At 37.4% G+C, this 20250-nt stretch overlaps 1 protein-coding gene across 6 annotated transcripts in view; it reads right to left on the reverse strand.

Annotated features, from left to right (window-relative positions):
- LOC138698387 (uncharacterized) overlaps positions 1-20250 on the reverse strand; it is a 107402-nt gene that overhangs the window by 46750 nt on the left and 40402 nt on the right. For 5 of the 6 annotated variants that reach the window (XR_011331860.1, XR_011331861.1, XR_011331858.1 and 2 more), the window contains one exon: positions 9837-10096. Coding sequence is in view for 2 of the 6 variants with exons in the window: in XM_069824257.1 (XP_069680358.1) it covers positions 9837-10096 (260 nt within the window). In the remaining 4 variants the exon portion in view is untranslated. Of the gene's footprint in view, positions 1-9836; positions 10097-12782; positions 15950-20250 lie in introns of those variants that run through there. The other variant, XM_069824259.1, reaches the window with a different exon arrangement.

The following is a 20250-nucleotide window of genomic DNA, read 5'->3' on the forward strand; positions in this document are numbered from 1 at the left end:
TGAAAAGGGCTATGTAGCATTTCTTGTGTGTCCCTCCGACCACCTATATGTAGAGCGGTCCTGCGAAATCGATTCCTGTGACTTCGAATGGTTTCAGTGGCGTTACGCGGTCTCCTGAGAGTGGGGCTTCTATAGCTTGGCCCAAGTGATTATGCGCCATTTTGCAGGGAAGACAGGTGCGTAGTATCTTCTTAACTGCTTGTCGAGCACGAAGTATCCAAAATTCAGAACGCAGCTCCGACAATACAATTCGCACTCCTAGATGGTGAAGTCTAATGTGCGTCTCCCGAATAAGTAGTTGCACAAAGGGATGCAATCCATCCAGGAGTAGGAGGTGTCGTTGCTCTCGAGAGAGGTCTGCAAATTGTAAGTGGCCACCCAAGTGTATAAGGCCGTCCTCCAAAAGGGGGTTAAAGCGGACTATTTTAGATTACTTAGATAGTGGTAATCTATTCTCCAGTGCTTGTAGTTCTGCTGGAAAACAGTGCCCCTGCGCTACTTGAATCCAATATGTGCGCGAGTTTCTAAGTTCTGTGGCTGTTAACTCTCCGGTGTACTTTTCATTTCCTCTAACATTGCGAAGGAAGCGAAGAACCCAAGCTGTGATTCGAATCAATCTCCAGTATGAGCTAAATCGCGAAGGGTCCAGAAGAGGTGGAGATATCTCAATGTTGAGGACATGGCTAGTGGACTTTTCTTCTGGTAACGGAATGCAAGCAGAATTTTGATGTGGCCAGTAGCATGGGCTCTGTGATAGCATGTGGGTCCATGCCACCATGTGTCAAGTGTGTTTAACTGGTTTGCCGGAACCCCTCTCAATAAATGATCCACTGGGTTCTCCTCCCCAGGACAATGTCTCCATTGGGAGGGAGTAGTCAGAGTCTGTATTTCGGTGACATGGTTCGAGACGAATGTCTTCCACCGATTAGGGTCGCTGCAGATCCAGCCCAATGTCACAGTCGAATCGGTTCATAGAGTTGCCTCAGAAGTGTCGTGGCCTGTCACCTTGCCGAAGTAATTCAGCAGTCGCGCTCTAACCAGAGCAGCTAGTAGTTCTAATCTTGGCAGTGTTACCTTCTTTACTGGTGCGAGTCTATTTTTGCTACAGGCTAGGCTGATGGAGACGCAGTCATCCTTGGTGGAACGGACGTAAATGACTGCTCCATAGGCTCTTTCACTAGCATCACAAAAAACGTGAAGTTGGTGGATATATTGTTCGGAAGTGCCGATCCATCGAGGAATGCGTATTTGCGACAACTCTGAAAGGCTAGAGATCCACATGTGCCAACGAGTTCCTAGATCGTGTGGCAAGAGTTCGTCCCATGCCATTCCTCTGCACCATATGTCCTGAAATAGCAATTTCCCGGTGATGGATATAGGTGTCAAAAGTCCAAGTATGTCGTAGAATCTGGACGTTACACGCAGGAGTTGCCTCTTGCTGGCGGGTCCCTCCAGGAGCGTTTCTGTGATGTCATGGTGATCTATGTAGAAGGTCAGATGACGTGTCCCACCTTCCTCCCAGAACCTGTGTGTCAGTCTCGATTTCACGACCCTCGGCTTCCCAAATACATCTTAACTGCTCAGAATTAATTGCCCATTTTGCCATAGATAGGCTAAATATATTCATCAGTTGTGTGAGTTCGTAGTACAGGGAGATTACTTGGTTATCATTTTCCCCGCCGGCCACAAAGTCGTCCATGAAAGTACTGTTATCGATGAGACTCGCGTCACTAGGAAATGTGGACTTGTGTAGGTAAGCAAGTTCTCTTAGTGCTGCTGAAAGGAGAAACGGACTGCAGGTAAGGCCAAAAGGTAGACGTGTAAAATGGTAGATGGTGACGTCACTTGTCATTTCATATTTTCCTTCATCTTGAGTTATGTTGTACCAGAAAAACCTGGTCAAATCTCTGTCTTTCCGATCCAATTTAAGCTGCAGGAACGCTTGCGCTATGTCCCCAATTATTGCCGTACGGTATGTTTGGAATCTCAGAAGAATCGAAAGAACCTCTGGTAATAAGTTTGGTCCCATCTCTAGTGAATCATTGAGTGAGGGACCATCGCCTTCACGAGCAGATGCGTTGAAGACGATCCTCCATTTCGTCTTTCCACGTTTCTCTTTCTTTACTAATTGGTGAGATAAGCAGAACTCGTCATATGGTTGACTTCCTAGTGCAACAAGTTCCACGTGCCCCTTAACAAGGTAGTCCATCATCTGAGTATTTTAGATGCGGATTTCCTTGCAGTCTCTTCTCTAAATTGTGGAACCGTCTCTGTGCATTATAGCGATTGGTGGGCAGAATAATTCCCTCCTTCCTGGGAAGGGAAACTACCCGCCATTGGTCCTCGATGAGGTAGGAGTCCTCGAAGGCATGAAGTATTGCTGAGTCCTTGGAACTGCGTTGTCGATCTTGATTTTCTCTTATCCCCAGGGTCTCCAGATCCCAGAATTTTCTGAGGATGTCATCCGGATAAGAGGGGGCATGTTCTGAGTGGATGTAATTCACAAATATTGAGCCCACGGTGATGCCTGTTCGATTCCCACTTAGTATCCAACCAAACTTGGAAGGGATAAGTACTACTGTTGGTGAAATACGGATGGGTGAGCTGTCTTTCACCACCTTCCAGTAGTGATCACCTCCAATAAAGATCTCGATTGGGAGGTTCATATCGTTGGTGTGATCCTTGGGATCAGGTAGCTGCAGTTTTCTAGTATGCGCTAGCATTTTTACATCGTGAGGTACTGCTGGCTGTGGAGAAAAGACATGGGTGCTTTCAAATCCAGTGACACACGCAGTAGAGTTGGTCCAGATGCTCTTCATCGAAAATCTCACGAGTCTGCGTGGAGTTGATGTAGAAGGTGTCTCAAAGGATGCAATGGCTAAGTCTCGATAGTCGACAACCTCTAGCTTCAGCTCATCCACTATGGATTTGGTGACAAAGCTAGACTGACTTCCACCGTCCAACACGCAGCACGTAAGTTCAGTTAGACCAGTGGGTCCCGTGACCCATACGCGTGCTGTCTGCAGGTATGTGAAATCTGTTGCTTCAGCATTTATCCTATTTACGGATGTAAATTTTGTCGGGTGAGTTGTTGGCTCGGTAGATCTGGGGTTGCTGCAGATAGACCTGTGGTGTGACATCTTGCAGTGAGTGCACAATGCTTTGCCCTTTCTGCTGCAGTCTCTGGCAGAGTGACCGCGATTCAGGCAAAGAAAACAGTGGTTAGCATTCTTCAGTCTCTTCACTCGCTCACTGGCATCTGGGACTACCTTACAATCTTGAGCCCAATGACCACGGGACTCACAGAACACACAAAAGGAGTCAGGTGTCGACCTGCTCTTTCGCGATCTCGATCCTGTCTTGGTGTCGACTCGCAATGTTGCTGTTGTAGGGATGCTGGCAGAAGAGAAGGCGTCACCACGGATCCTCTGAGTAGTCAGGGCGCCGTCTACTTCCTCGCCCAAAAACTCCATTAGCTTGAGAATATCTCCCTCTGATAAGTTTTCTCTCTTCACGTGAATTATCCACCGGCGACAGATGTCGTCCGGGAACGCTCGCAGTATTTTTGGCGCAAGGATCCTTCCATATCCATTGACATCTTCTCTGAGTGCTCGAATGGCTTGCACCCGCCGGTGACATTCTATGTACGTAGTGTTCAGTGCTTCAGGAGTGGCAATTCGTATGGGTTTTACATCCTCCAGATAATCTAAGTGTGCTTGAATTATCCTGTTCTTGTCGCCGTAGCGCGTCCGTAGTATTTTCTTCGTCTCCTCATACGTTTCTGCAATCACAGGAATTCCATCAACAAATTGCTTCAGCTCATCCTCCAAATAGCCACGGAGAAATATGTGTTTGTTTATTGTAGAGAGGGAGGGGTCCTTATCTATAGATGATTCGAACTGCTCCCAAAATCGTGCTCAGGTCTCAACGTCTCCGGAGAATGGTTGGAGCTTGATCGGTGGTAGACGGACCGAGTGTGTGATCGAAGCTTGTGTTGGTGCAGTTGCGACTGCCTGCTTATCAGAGATACTTGTGTTCGTCATCGAGGTTGATAATCTATCCCCAATCCTTCGCGACGCTTTCTGTATCGCGCGTTTAGCGGAATCCATGTACTCTTCACACTTCTCCACGTCATTATCGTACTCGCTGTCTAAAAGGAGATCGTGGATGGCGTCGTCAAGTGTGCCCAATTTACTCAGGGTTTCCTGAAGCCGGTCACGGAAATAGTCAAGGTCATCTAGGCTGGTGTCATCAGTAAATGCATCTATTTCCGTAATGAAACGCGTAGCATTCTTCCTTTCTCTCGTGCATTTCCGTTTCAAGTGGTGTAGTGTCGCTTCTTTGTCAGAATCAGGCATTACTTTTCCGAAGACTAATATAAATGTATATATAAACGTGTGTGACAAACTGAGCCCCTTAATCGACTGTGTCTCTGGTGGTAGTATTATATGCTATCTATAAAGACACTACAATCACTTCACAGCAACAAGATACAGTAAGCAGTAATAAATTTAACAGCAGTCTTTCTACTGAAGTTATATTCACAACTGAAACTGTTCTGTCGATTCACTAATTTGATCTCTGACTAGTTAATATGTGCATATAATACAGTAGCGGCTCGCCGTAAAAAAAAAAAAAAAAGGTGAAGTGCTGTTCACATACATAAATCCATGAACAGTTTTACCAATATAATGAGTAGGCCTACTATTCGTAAACTACGTGCAATTTTAATAGTTCTAGAACACATGCAAACAGGAAAATTAATTTATTTCAGCACTCATCCAATTTCTTGCATGCCAAGTCAATCCTCCTATCTTTTAAAGCAGCAAACCTGTTGATGATGTCTTTATAAAATGTCTGAGTTTAACTGAGAGTGGATAGTGTATATCTAATCAATGCGATGGGTCTAATTATGAAAGTCTCTCCTATGATGTAGAATTCCAAGTGAAATTTTCAATATTATAAAACAGAAAAGCTTTTTTCATCGGAAGAATTTTTTAAAGTTATTTTATACAACTTCTCTATTTTCTTAACACTTTATAAAACAAAGAACAAAAACACTGTAGGTCGTCCAGAATTTAAAACATTTTTTTATTCTCATATTTAAGTCTACAAAACGGCATTTCTAATAAATTACATACTGTATCATTTTCAGGATGCATATTTCGCACTCATTTTTCAACATTTTCTATGTACTGGTACCCAAGTATTTCTATAATAGCACTGTAATGATTAAACATATAATATACATTACGATGTAGGATTAATACACTATAGACACTTATCACTAATATACTCCAAATAATTAAATAATAAGTTAATATATACGTACACACTATTAAACTACATGTGTACATTTACGAGAGCGTTAAACTTTCAAAATAAGAGCAGGAACAAAATTGGCAAGGTCATGAGCTCATAAGAAGAAATAATACACGCCACGGAAAACAACTTTTAAACTTTGCTAATGTATGTGGGGTGTATTCCTGAAAAAATAATATAGAGCCAGCTAATTTACCGCTGCAGGAGTGGCTGCTTGGACACAAGGAATGAGGATACTATTCTCGAGTCAGGTAGTACATACTGTAAAATTTCACAGCCCTTAAACAATAGCCGACGGCCTTGGAGACCAACTTCAACCCTTCTCCATTATTAGTACCATCAGATCTGCAAACTGGTTACTCCACCTACAAGTCTGACAGCTGACCGCCGTAACTGAAAGACTCAGAAACGCACTTCACTCAGACAATCTTTCTTTAGAGCGTGACGTCATGTTACCATGGAAACCAAGTACTGTATGAGAATGGGAGCCCAAATAATTTCACCTCTACCACAGTATAAAGAAGATACAGTAAGGTCAACTAGCCCATTTCGTGGGAACAAATTCTGAGTGCGCATGTCACGAAACCAGGTGTATTGTCTGGAACCTCCACCAGATGGTTCTCCATCTACGACAGGCTGGCATAATTTAATATTAACTGAGAAGATTTATTACTCATCTTTTAACAATATGAAAGACATGAGGCAAAGGAATGGCAACATAATCATAATAATAATTACTTCCGTATATAAACATCATTAAAATATTTACTAATTGACGCTAATTTTAAAGTCACTGGTAGATGCTTATGTTGGTAACGTAATATTCAATCATTAGCTACATAGATCATGACATTCGTTTCGATGAAGTTACGTCAACAATGGATATAATAAAATTTTGTTGACTAGCTAATAACATTATATGGAAAGAAATGCAATGGATATGAAGAAACAGAATAAAACGGTAAGCACTTCGCTAATAGTAGTCTATGTTTTACTTCAATCATAAACACTGCAATTTTATATGTATTTTGAAAAGAAAAAGTGAATTTTCATTAGACCTACATAATAAGACACAAATATCACTACAGAACAAAGGGATAATTACAACAGTTAATACAAAGTTTCATCTGAAAGTTTAGCATGCCTGAACAGCTGATCGCTAAAATCAGCTGTTAGCGCTGCCGATACTAGCGACATGGTTGGATTCATTGAGAACTACACCTCCCTAAGTTTGATTTTAGTACCAACAACATCAAAGGTGCCGACAAGAGTTGTCTCTACTGTATCTTCTTTATACTGTGCCTCTACTGTATTGTAAGTTTCAATAGACACTGCTCGGCGCTCGTAACAGTATTGGCATTATTCTATTCAGCGGACGGTTACAGGTGCTATTTATACACCTAAACACTATTCATAACGACTGAAAAAAAAAAATTTATTTTATAAATACGGTACCGGTAATAACTAGAATTAATTATTAATAAGAGACAAAATTGTGTTTTACACGTGTCACTTCACCTACTTCGCCTGAATAACCGCCCCTGATATAATATCACAACAAAACTTATCTTGCAGTAATAGCGTCAGTGAGTGGCCACATCCACCTCCTAGTCTTGTTACAGCAAGAGTGACTTCTCACTAGTTTCAGCGTGCTTCTCTCGGAGTCTTCAAGTGTGAAGTGTACACAAAATTGCTTCTAGTGTCAGATGCAAATAGTAATTACGAATATCTCTCCCGGGTTTCGGCACCAAAATTATGTGGGGAATGCAAAGAGAGAAGACAAGTCGTCGTATTCACTGAAAGACTGCTTTAATGAAATCAAAAGTTACAACAATCTAAAAGGCCGACGTTGCTACAACAAACAATTGAATAGCCGAAATAGAAAGTTACAGTATAACATGGTTCAATAGAGTGGTCACAGATGGCAGGGGCGTCTTAAATCCTCCACAAACGCATTTTTATGTTAAGGAAATTAAAAACAAGTGTTAGTGTTGAAGTGCTAAAATCTGTATACTATGCTTATATACATTGCCAACGAATAAGTTTGGGGTAATGGTCCTAAAATAAAAAAATTATTAAAACTGCAAAAGAGGGCAGTAAGAAAAATTTGTAATGTTAAAACTGTACACATTGTAAACCTTTATTTCGGAGACTTGAAATTTTAACTGTACATTTTTGTATATTTTAAGTTGTTTAATGTATGTACAAACAAAATATTAATGATTTCATTACAAATAGCTCAGTGCATAACTATTCAACTAGGCATAAAAATGATTTAAGAAAAGGACAATCTAACCACACTACAACTAATAGCAGCTTTGTAGAAATTTGTAAAAAAAATTATATAATGTTTATCAGATAATATTAGACATTTAAGCTTGAGGTTTTTTAAGAAAGATATTAAGAATAAATTAACAGACTTGTCACTAAATAATATTGGAGAGTATTTTAACTCTATGTAGCTGTGTATCTTTTAAGGAGAATTGCATATGAGGATTTACCGTCACTTACAGAGCTTATTTTTTAAGACATTTTGAGCAAAAAATGTTATACAAACATGGCTCCTAATATTTTCAGAGTTACATTGATATGAAGTTGCTTGTAAAATACATTTTTCTTTTGTTTAAAAGGTAAAAGAATATTACAAATAGAGAATGAATCATTCAGATGCATCATTTCTTTGACATGTATTCTGAAGCTAAAAATGTGTTGAGAACTCCTTAATTCCTTCGTACAGATATTTTTTTTCAATTTTTAACTACAAAATTACATTATTCTTATGCAATAATCATAACAATTATTACAAATCACACCATTTTCACAGGCTTGATTCCCTTTCAGTTCAATTTTGCATTCTAATTCACAGTCTTAGAAAGTTTCCAACACTTTTTAAAAAATTCCACCATCCGCTTCAATACACTTGGCTGCACTCTTGTGAACTGCACTTATTGCTCTACATAACTGCATACAGCTATCTTTGATTTCCATAGCGGCATGCATGATGCGCACCAAGTTTGTGATTTCGTATGGTAGACAAGATCCTTCATCCATCCCCACACGCAATAGTCCAACGGTGACAGATTTGGCGATCTAGGAGACCAGGGATGAAAACCACCTCGTCACACCCATCTCTCAGAGAAATGTACATTTAAGTGTTCCACCACTGCACAGTTGAAGTGAGGAGATGCTCCGTCATGCTGGAATATCATATGTTGTCTCACCACCAAAGGAACACAGACTCAAGTAACTGCGCCAGTTCTTTTTTGTAAGAAATGCAGATAAACCGCACCAGTCAGTAGTCCTGGTAAAAATGATCAGCCCGATCAGCTGATCGTGAAGAACACCACACCACACATTGATGCTGAAACGGTGTTGAAAACTTGTTCCCTATTGCAGGATGGGGATTAATTTCTGCCCAAACATTTACGTATATTATTTGTGCCGTCCTGCGAGAACTGTGCCTTGTCACTAAACAAAATGTAGCGGTAAAACTATTTTCATTCAATCAGTTGCAGAACTCCAATCGATGGGCAGGATCTCCTGGTTGTATATAATGTACTTGTTGGAGGTGGTAAGGATACAATCTGTTTGCAATAAGTGTCTTCCACACCATCCATTGTATAACTCCAAGTCGTCTTGTTAGACGCTGTGCTCTTGCACGTGGACTGTGCTGGACAGCGTCGAGAATATTCTCCTCTTCAACTACGTGACGTTAAACATTACGCTTGCTGTGGATTATAATACTCGGAAGTGAACCTGTTTCCCATAAAGTGCTGAAAGTCCTTATAATTGTTCTAGGATTAGGAATCCTGCAGTTAGGGTACCATCTGTGATATTCAGCTGAAGTAGCATTAGAATTACCTTCACACACTCCAAAAATAAGCACCATATCGGTGTATTCCTCTGCAGAAAACGTATGCTGCATTGTAACACAACATTTGCAACCAAAGGCAATCTGACTGATTGGGCACAAAATCTGTCAGTGATACAGCTGCAGACACGACACAGTCACGTGCTCGCGCTGGCTGCACACTGGCAAAGGTCACACATTGTTCACAGCAATGCGTTCCAATAACAAAGCGTAACTCTGTAAATATTGAGAACAGGACTCATGTTTATATGACATTTTTTCCTCAAAATGTCTTCAGAAGTAAGTTCCGTAAGTGATGGTGAATCCTCGTAAATCACCCTGTATAATATTATAAAATGTGATTTTTTTGTGTATAATTTTATATGATATTTCTTTGTATGTAACTTATGTATCTTATTGCCTATTTGTAAGTTACCTTTTTAACACTAATATTTATGTTTTTATTTTACCATGACATTTTCTTATGCAGCACTGTTCAGTCTATCCAGAATTAAATAAATAAATAAATTAATAATAATAATAATAATAATAATAATAATAATAATAATAATAATAATAATAATAACAACATACGTACTGTCGCACTAACTGGGTTGTGTTCATGTGAAATATGTGTATGAACTCGTGCAATAATCACACTTACCTCAATATCAAAACCTGTAAGGCTCGATTCATCAAATGAGTCTGCACCGCCTCCCCCTCCAAATTGATTAATATCTATGAATTCAGGTAAATTGTGCTGAGAAGCAGATAAAGGGGTTAGAGGAGTTGGTGGTGCACTTCCTCCCAATTCATCATCACTTTCTTCACCGCCTGATAAACTCGTTCCACAACCACCACTCATGCCAGAAAGTCCTGAAAATTCTCGCTTCATTTCTCCCCTCTCTAACATCTCCAGGTTTTCTAGAAGAGGAAAAAGAAAAATATATAATTCAATTATCTAAAAATACTGACAGATGTATATTTGTTGGTTGATTATATAACTATATTACTGACTAAAAATCACTGCAAACTATGCAGAAGATGAAGAAACCAATTCTAGGTGCAATGTGTTCAATGTATAAAACTAGAAGTAATGACAAATGTTTAATCAAACAATTTTCTTGTCCAAAGATTTATTTTTATGTAATTACGATTTGAATGAACTTTATCAAAATAACAATTGCATACTGTTACAATCATATTTGTCTATAAGTTTTTGTTAAATAATGTATTCCGACTTCAATAGTGCTATAAATATATGTATTTTATTAGAACATTTTAATGCCCTTTTTCCAGAAAACAAGTTTATTTTATCAAAATACTTTGAATATGATTATATTTTAACCGAAATTAAACATCAGCATTGAACAGCACGCATTACAGAGGTTTACAAGTTCATAATAATTTTAGCAAAATTATATTTCTTACATATATCCCATAGTTACATCACAAATTGTACCGAATACATGAAAATAAAAAATATTAATCTGGAATGGATTCACACTCACTTCAAAGTTTATCTTCAGAGTTCAGTTTACACTTAAGTGCACATCCTGCCCTCTGTTTATAAGATGTTGTAACGAAACTAAGTAAGCAACTAGATTTTAAAAGGGAGAATCGAATTGAACATTCTGCCAAAAAAGGGCCTATAGAACTATGGGTCCATTTTCCAGCTACCGCCTCAATTATATACAGTAAATAAGAAAAAACACTTTTTTTAAGGATCTAATATAATTTTTCAATACTTTACCTATAAACCTCAAAATTATTTCAAGTATCGTACAACGTAAATTTTCTATTAATTTACTAACTAGGCAAATTATTGATAACTTGTCTTTATGTCAGGAATTATGCATTGATGTAACCCTCTCTCTATGAACTCAAAAAAAAGTAGCTAATAAGCAAGCAGTATTTCCAAGGGTAACTTGAGATTTTCTTTAACTGATTAACATCATTTAATTCAAGTTACAGTAGTAATTGCTCATGTATATGGTAAAAGATTCCATCACGCGAACAATTAGACTAGTATGGCATTAAATTTCTCTCAATTTAAACCTATAGTTATATAGTTACAGTACACTGTTATGTTCGATGTCAGATTCCGTACTTACTCGTCATTGCCTGGTGACACAGGTACTATACAGAGCTTGCCTTCTTCCAAGCGACAGCATCAGGACTTCCAAACTACCACTAATGTTCCAAACACTATTTACTGTCTTATAGATCGATTTCAAATTTTTTTCGCAGAAAATTTGTTATAAATGCGATCTTTCAGTGTACAAAATTTGAAGTTCCTATCCAACCTTCCCAGTGGCGGCTCGTGAGTTCTAGGCTAGGTGGGGATAGTGTCCTGTGACCTTCTGTCCATGAGCCAAGAGTTTGTGAAGGGTTGTAGGCATATAATACTATTTGTGCAAGCATAAATATAATTCCCTTGTCTCCCTTGCATACATGTCAAGTGCCCGTTCATCAGTATTGCAAAACCATATGAAAAAGGTTTCTGATATATTATGTGTAAACGACTTATTAGATTTCCATCTATTCCCGTAATATATGCGAAAGTGGAAACCTCCCTGAAAAATATTCTTGCGGTATTTGCATCGTTTTTATTGCGACTGCTTTGTTTTATCATGTCCACATGTCATGTCAACATGCCTGAACCTATCCTATCTTCAATGTTTCGCAATAAGTAAAATGATGGATCTAAATTAACTGTTACAAGATTTTGTATTTCCCTTAATTCTTTATATTTATTTGAGGTCAACTGTAGATCAGTAATTAAAGCGAGATCCTTATTAGGTGACAATTGTTGGTCGTTCCTGCAAAATCAATTTTTACAATTTTTTTTTTTTTTTCCATTTTGTCGCACATTGAAGTAATGCAAATGAAGCTCTCCTACAATATTGGCCGCATCTCTTTTTCTAGAAGTTCTGAAATTCGTATGGGCAACAGAAAGCTTTTCTTCTGGCGATCTTTCTTTAAAATGTGGACTAGCTTTTTTTCCGTTTTGATCTTTCGCTAAGTCTCCGAAAAGTTTACGTGGATGTCTCGAATGCTTGTGCTGGCAGAATCAAATTGGAATTGTTTTGTAGTAGATGGCAAAGTATTATATATTTTATTTTCAGACTTTGCATCTTGGTTGAAACATAGTGCATTATATTTTGAGACATTTATCACATTTCTGCTGTTTTTTCCCCACCGTAATCGAATTTTCGAGCATAGAAATTTAATTAATTTTTTTATTGACTGTAAAATGTCTTCAGAGTAATCTTTGAGACAAAAATGTTCAATTATATTTGAGAATTTCACTTTTCTCTCGCTCTTGTTCCACATCTGGAAAACAGCTCTCCGGATTACGGAGCGCATGGTGTCTGAAAATAATTAATAGCTACTCTGTCTGCACCTGTTTGCAGAAAAAATCACGACATCGTATTCAGAAAAGTATAATGAATATCTCTACAAAATTTTATCGAGGTGATAGAAAGTCAACTCGAAATATATAATAAGGTAAAACTCAAACTCTTTGCACATGTTTATCCAGACACTTATTCTAGACAATAAGATATTAATTTTTGTCACGAAAATTAGCTTATATGTAAGTACATACCTTCTTATAATATATCCACACTCTGTATTAGAAAAAATACTGTATTAACTTTACCACTTTGCACCATCCAAACACATACTTCGCGCCCACCTGTGCAGCGTAAATGATCTTATCAGAGACATGCAACTTTCGCTCTATTGTGTGGGCCCCCTAACAGATGTAAGCATCTGTCTACACTTGGATAGTATACTTTGGTGTGTTATAAACACGTCTATATAAGAATTTAGCATTAAAGATAGGGTGTGAAAATTGATTTTTGGCCGGCTAGATGCTTGAAATTACACACTGTGCAGTGTCAGGTCCGAACCCGGGTCCTTGGCTCTACGTACTAAGCGGTTGGTACGTAGAACCAAGGACCCGGGTTCGATCCCGACACTGGAGCGAATTTTTCTCCTTTAATAACCATTGTTACTAAAAATATTAATATCGTTCAACAGGACGGAAAGAAATGCAGAAAAGTGGACTAATAAGGGACATACTGATGTAAAGCATTTTTGTCAGATAGGGTAAAATCACATTAAAATTCTACAATACACATTAACAACGCTATAGCATATATAAAACTTTAGGTGTTGCGTCAATTCGGTAGATGGCCACTACAATACGCTCACCACATGTTTAATATCTCAAATTTTCATCTTTTGGACCATGGTTCTTTTTTTTTAATTGCATGGACTTGAATGAGAGTTGCATTTAATTTTTTTATGGTGGAGGGGCCTGAAGGCAAGCATTGCAGATTCTAGTGGACTTACTGTGCATTACTAATTTTATATTGGAAATGATTTTTAAGTCGCAATTTTGTACAGGAGATATCATGATTCTGCTGTGTGGTGCCATCTGTCGGAATTCAAAGGTCTGAATGCAGATAGATTTTATGGATAGGTTTGTGACATAATTGTAGAAATGTTTAAAACTTTTATCATAGGGTTACACCCTATTCTTCCCGTGATATGGATTGCAACCATTAGATTCGGACGCATTACGAAAGATCTTACATTATCTTATATCTGCTAAAATATCTACCACATGGTCTGTTGAAATTGATTTATTTACCTACTTATTTATTCACTAATTTATTTATTTATTCACTTAGCCATTAATTAATTTACTTATTTATTCATTCACTTAATCATTCTTCCATTAAACCTGTTCTGAGACATCCCATTGTAGCAGAGAAGTGTAAATGATCTTACAAATTTTGTATCTGCCACACAGAAAGATGTTATAACCTGATGTCACAAAACGCCCATCTGTTTGGGAACTAGAACAGGATGCTTGGATATTGGGAAGAAGAAGGAATTGAAAAATCACAAAGTAGACACTAAGGTATGTTCCAAAATGAACGAAACATTACCCGTACCAATATCAGAAGCAATTCAGAGAACAATATGGAGAGAAAATATATATAGTATATTATATAACCATTAATATTTTGAAATTGTTCTTGTTGATTTCATCATTTCAACTGTTATTTCAATTCCAGTTTATAGGTTTTTTTTTTCTTCTCTTTAATTACAATTTCTACATCAAGCATGATTAAATCCTCCAAATGGCATGATGCTTTGAAATGTTCCTTTATTACCTTACTTGTGGCTAAGTGCACCGACCTCTGTTAATTTCGGCCGTTTCGTAAAGACTACTAAAGTTTACTGGTATTAAAACTGCTCATGTCTTATGAGATTGTGAGTGATTAGAGGAACTATGTATACTATAAGTGGTAGTTGTGGTTTTTTCGGTGAATATCAAAAATGAATTGACCAGCTTTTTTGACAAGTTTCAGATCCAAAAAATTGATTGATTCCTGAGTTTCAGATTCAATTGTGAACTTCAATTTATTATGCATACTGTTAAACGATTGAAGTGAATCTTTAGATGTATCTGTATTTCCTTCTAAAACTATGATAGTATCATCAACGTATCTATTGTATAATTTAAGATTAAACTGAGACATGAATTTAGGTACGTACTGTTGTTCAAGATGTTGCAAAAAATCTCTGCTAAAAGACTTGAGAGTGAATCACTCATGGCTACTCCATCAGATTGTTGAAAAATCTTGTTTATCAAAAGAAAAATAATTTTGTTTAGCACAGACAGTAAATTAATCAATTGACAAATAAGATTTTCGTCTGTATTAAGTTAACATAATCTATCTTTTATTAACTGTAGTTTCATCCAAAGCGATATTAGTGTAAAGATTCTCAATATCAAGAAACATTAATTTGGTGGATCTGGTAACTTTCATATGCTGCAATCTATCAGCTAATTGTTTAGGGTGTAGTTATTCTGCATTTTGAAAATCTGTTTTAAATATTTGAGTAAAAATTTATTTTATTTTGTGCTACTACTACTGCTACTGCTACTACCACTACTACTACTACTACTACTACTACTACTACTACTACTACTACTACTACTGCTACTACTATTACCAGAGCGTTTAGAATAGGAAGTGGTAACTCAGCAAGGGTCTAATGGGACTTTTAAACCCTCTAGTGTCACCACGGCAACTGAGCGAAACATTTGCGTGGTGATCATTCTAAGATTGCAGTTTTCCTCTTAATACTATGGACAGAGCAGGTAGAACTCGTTCTGCTATGTAATTAAGAAGATATTTCTTGTGGTGTTCGGGTGATTTTTATTGTGTTGTTTATGTGAGCGAGTAGTAATAAGCCTAATTGTTTTGTTCTTGATGTAAATCCAATTATACTGTGTAATCTGTATGGAAGAGACGTTTCTTTTATATCACCCAAAGTCTAGACTATTTTTCAGAAGTGGTGTAGAGCAATTCCACGAACACAGAAAACTATATGCTCATTCTTATATCTGTGATATCCATTTTTCTGTGGTTTTGATTGTGATTTTTTAAAATTAAGATTTATTTAACGACACTCGCAACTGCAGAGGTTATATCAGCTTCGCCGGTGTGTCGGAATTTTGTCCCACAGGAGTTTTTTTTACATGCCAGTAAATCTACTGACATGAGCCTGTCGCATTTAAACACACTTAAAAGCCATCAATCTAGGTCGGGATCGAACTCGCAACCTCGAGAATAGAAGGCCAGCGCTATACCAACTGCACTACCGAGGGCGACTTTTGATTGTAAGAGCCGATAAATTTATTATTGCCGAGGTGGGACTTCCACGCAAGAACTGACGACCAAAACTGTATGTCATAATGCATATTTTCCCAAACTTGCCTCGATATCTTAAAAAAAAGAAAAGAGAAAAAATCCAACGAAGAGGACATCAATCCTTTCTCATAACAATGTACCCTTACCAAATACCATCTGACTATGACCAATTCCATTGATGCTAAATAACACAGTAGTTGATTCAGCATCTTTAAATATCCGAGTAAAAAATAATTGGATGTGACACCCGAAAATCAGAAGAATGCCTTAGCTAATCATGTGCTTGTATGCATTTATATGCCATTACTCCACACCTGAATGCCCAAAATTATGTCTAGTTACATTGACCGTAATTCCTTCCAGTGAATGAAATCCAGACCAACATTTCAGCTTTTTAGTGTGGGTTTTTCAAAATTGATACATTTTTTACAGTCATAAACTGTGATGGGTTCGAGGAAAGTGAAAATACAAAAGAATTCAAAGGTGAATGAACGACCTTGCAGATACGCTGAACTCAAAGACTCCCTCGTCTGCCCTGTATAAAGGATTCTAGCATTACAGGTACACGATTTTAGAAAATACATTACACGTAATTGACACTACAAAGAACACGTTTGGCTAAGAAAGAACCCTTGAATTATTTAGAGTGACAATTCAGAGCACTAGCGAAATATATTAATTCTTGTGGGATAGCAGATTTAAATATATTCTGACAGAAAAAATTTAACCAGGATCCTCTATAGCGACATTTTGGAATTAGAAAATGATTATCTTGTGTTGATTACCATAGACTTTCTACATCTGAACATTTTTCAATCTATGTGCCGGTTAACCCGCCAGCACATGCACATTATTTTATAGCGGTAGCACACGCGTTGGGTATTTTTTACCCCAAAATAAATAAAGTGTTACTAACAACAAAATATAATTAATACTGAAATGCTATAATTTTATAATTGTTAGGAATATTTTAAAGTAATTTGAACACTTCTTTTTAATTTAACAACTAATCATATGAATACTAACTTTGAGTGAAAGTCTTCCATTAAAAGCACCACAATATTATGTTTTTTATTTCAGTGCAAACACAAATGTAAAAATGAAAGAGAAAGTATTTATGGGCGTCACTCGTCCATTCATTCACTATCACCACTTCCGGTATAAGCACACTCCTCACAAAAAGGCACCGAATGTTCTTTACAAATCATCTTGTTGGATCTATGGCATGAAGTATTAGTTTTTCGATCCTTCTTCCTAGGACACAGCTCACATCGACTTGAGGACATCTTCATTCGTTTCTGTGTTGGTTGGGTTAGTTCCTCCACACCATTCATTCTTCGAATAGTGGATCTGATTTCCAAAGGAAAATTCTTCAATGTCAACCGATGAGCCGAATGATTTTTCACCAATCCAAGAGCCAGTTCCTTCAGAAATGATAGGCGGATGATTGGTCCTTGTGAAGTACCATTGTTAGTTTTATAAATAACTGAAGAATTAATTGCTGTGATGTTGAGAAGATCAAAAAACACGGTAAGTGGCCAACGTCGGGATTTCCTGGACATGCTGTATGTACCGCATAGTTCATCCAATACATCAATTCCTCCTTTAGTAGCATTGTAAAACGTTATTATTTCCGGTTTCTTTTCCTCTCTGGTGTCTGGATCAATTGCATCATCATAATGCATAGTGGAAGCTACTAGAACAACTTTTCCTGCTTTTGGAACATAGGAAGTGAGAGTCAGTCTATCCTGGAATCCAAAAATACTGCAAATTGTTCACGCCTTTTCTGCACAAATTCAGGAAGAATTTCACGTTTATTTAGTCTTACATTTCCAACACATGTTAAATGTGATCACTGAGAAGTTCTTTGGCAAGTGGCACACTCATAAACCAGTTATCAAACGTAACATTTCTCCCAGTTCCACTAATTGGAGTAATCAGCCGTTTGACCACATCAGATGGAGAATTTGATTGACAGTATTGGCCTTCTGGTTGCATATCACAGTATATTTCCAAGTTCAACACATAGAAAGTGCGGGAATCAGCTAGTCCAAATATTTTTATGCCATATTTGGCTGGTTTGCTTTTGATATACTGTCTGAATAAGCAGTGTCCTCCGAAGGGCTCCAAATTTTCATCGATGGTGCAATATTCAGCAACTGTATAACTTTTCTGGAAGTTCTTTATGATAGAGTCAAAAACACTTCTCATTGGAGCAAGTCTAGCAGTCGCTTTTCTAATTTCTCTTGTAATAATGTCGTCGAAACGAAGGCACCGCAAAAGAAAGAAGAATTTGTTTATTCCCATTGTTGCTGGAAACAAAGGAATTCCTGTTCCATCAGTTGTCCACAAATCTTTAGCGTTAAGTTTAGCTGACTTCAGTGCACCAGCAAAATATAACAGAACAAAAAGTGCTTTTATCTTAGTCTGATCAGTTATCGAAGGATCATGTTCGCGAACGAAGTTGTTCTAGATAGATCTGATGTAAATATTTGTGTACTTGACAATATCATCTATGATGTTATCATCTATTAGACACGACCAGGTTTCTAGTGGTAACTTTGCTTGGCGAGCTTGTCCCTTACAGCCCAGAAGGTGAGTAACTATATTGCACGCTCTGGTCCTAACATTTCGAGGTGGTACACTCTTCCTCCAAGAAGTCCCGTCTTTACCTTTGTAAGTAGTAAACTGAGATAGTGGAGCGTTGTCGTCACAGTCGTCATCACTACCATCTGCTTCCTGTTCCTGTTCCTGTTCTGTATCGGTATTATGTTCACTTTCCGGAATATGATCATCTTCATCTTCTGATTCACCTTGAATAATTTCTTGTTCGTCTTCTTCATCCAGCCAGCCTACTATTTGACGACTTTGTCTAGACTCTAAGTCCATTTTGAAATGTAAAATACAAATGGAACACTGTCAAAATTATTCGCTACTACTGTTTCTTAACCACACGCGCGGGGTGTTTCTTACCCGGTCTTTATATAAACATATGTAAACTTGTGCAGCCACAAGAAAACTTATGCATCGTTTACAATGACGCGACATACGCGACACGACACAGCGATGCGACATTATATAAATTATGGACCAATAGGAAATCCGAGTTCCATGACGTCACGACGCAGATCGCGACGCGACAAAAGTTAAAATTGAGTTAACTTTTACCGCGCGACGTTACCGGAATGCGTATGTGTTTTGTTTATTATAGCGTCGTCTGCAAAAAAAATTGAATACTTTTTCAGATGAGATGTTGATAGAATTGGTTAAAGGATACCCTGAATGATACAGAGTGAGTCGTGGGTAATGTCATTAATTTCAAGGGGTTATTCTTTGGGATATTTCAAACAAACAAGGTTAATATAATTTTGCTCGTTTTTGCTTCATATTCGAGAAAAAAAAATTATTTTATGTGAAATATTTCATGGCGTATTTTGGGAAAGCCACTGAATTAACTTAATTCCCAATATGCTTAGTCAATTTAAGAGAGCAGTGTATTATGATACAAAAAATAGTTTTTGTCGTTCAAATATGCAGAAATTTTATCTGAACAATTGTAAATTTTCGTTCTGAAAAGGCATTTTAAAACGTTACATTTGTTACATCAAATTTCTGCGTATTTATTATCATAATACAGTGCTCTCTTAAATTGACTGAACATATTGGGAATTAAATCAATGGTTTTTCCAAAAGACGGTAAGAAATGTTTCATATAAAACAGTTTTTATCTCGAAAAGGAAGCAAAAGGAAAACAAAAATTATATTAATTTTTTTGTTTAAAATATCTCAAAGAATAACCCTCTGAAATTAATGACATTGTTTACGGTTCACCTTTTATATTACGGTTTGTTTACGTGAAATACACAATGCTTTCCATCTATGGCTCCCATGAATTTCGGAAAATTTACTTTTTTTTCCAATAGGTATCCTTCTTCCACCTTCGTGAAATTGCCCTCAAAGATTTTCCATTTAATGGGGTGCTTTTAATTTATCCCAGATTACAGGACTTGTTTCTAAAACTGTAGGCCTAATGGACATTGTGTGGTTACAATACGAAAATAGTAAAGAGAGAGAAATAAGTTCTTAAAGAGAGATACCAACTATTAGTGAAACTTAACCTCAAAGTTACGTTTAGACGCTCTGCTGGATGCCCCGCATTGGATGTTTTTGTATTTGAGGGCCAATGATATACAGGACATCATCAAATTGCGAAGATGTCATCCGCATATAGTTAGGATATGTTGATTTCTTCTACTCCAAAAACCGAGAAGGCAGGCATCCTTTCATTTTCAGTTTCCTAATCAACAAGAACCAGCGATTCAAGTCGGGAATTGTGAA

This window comes from Periplaneta americana, chromosome 4 (genome assembly GCF_040183065.1).
Source record: "Periplaneta americana isolate PAMFEO1 chromosome 4, P.americana_PAMFEO1_priV1, whole genome shotgun sequence".
Taxonomy (NCBI): Eukaryota; Metazoa; Arthropoda; class Insecta; order Blattodea; family Blattidae; genus Periplaneta; species Periplaneta americana.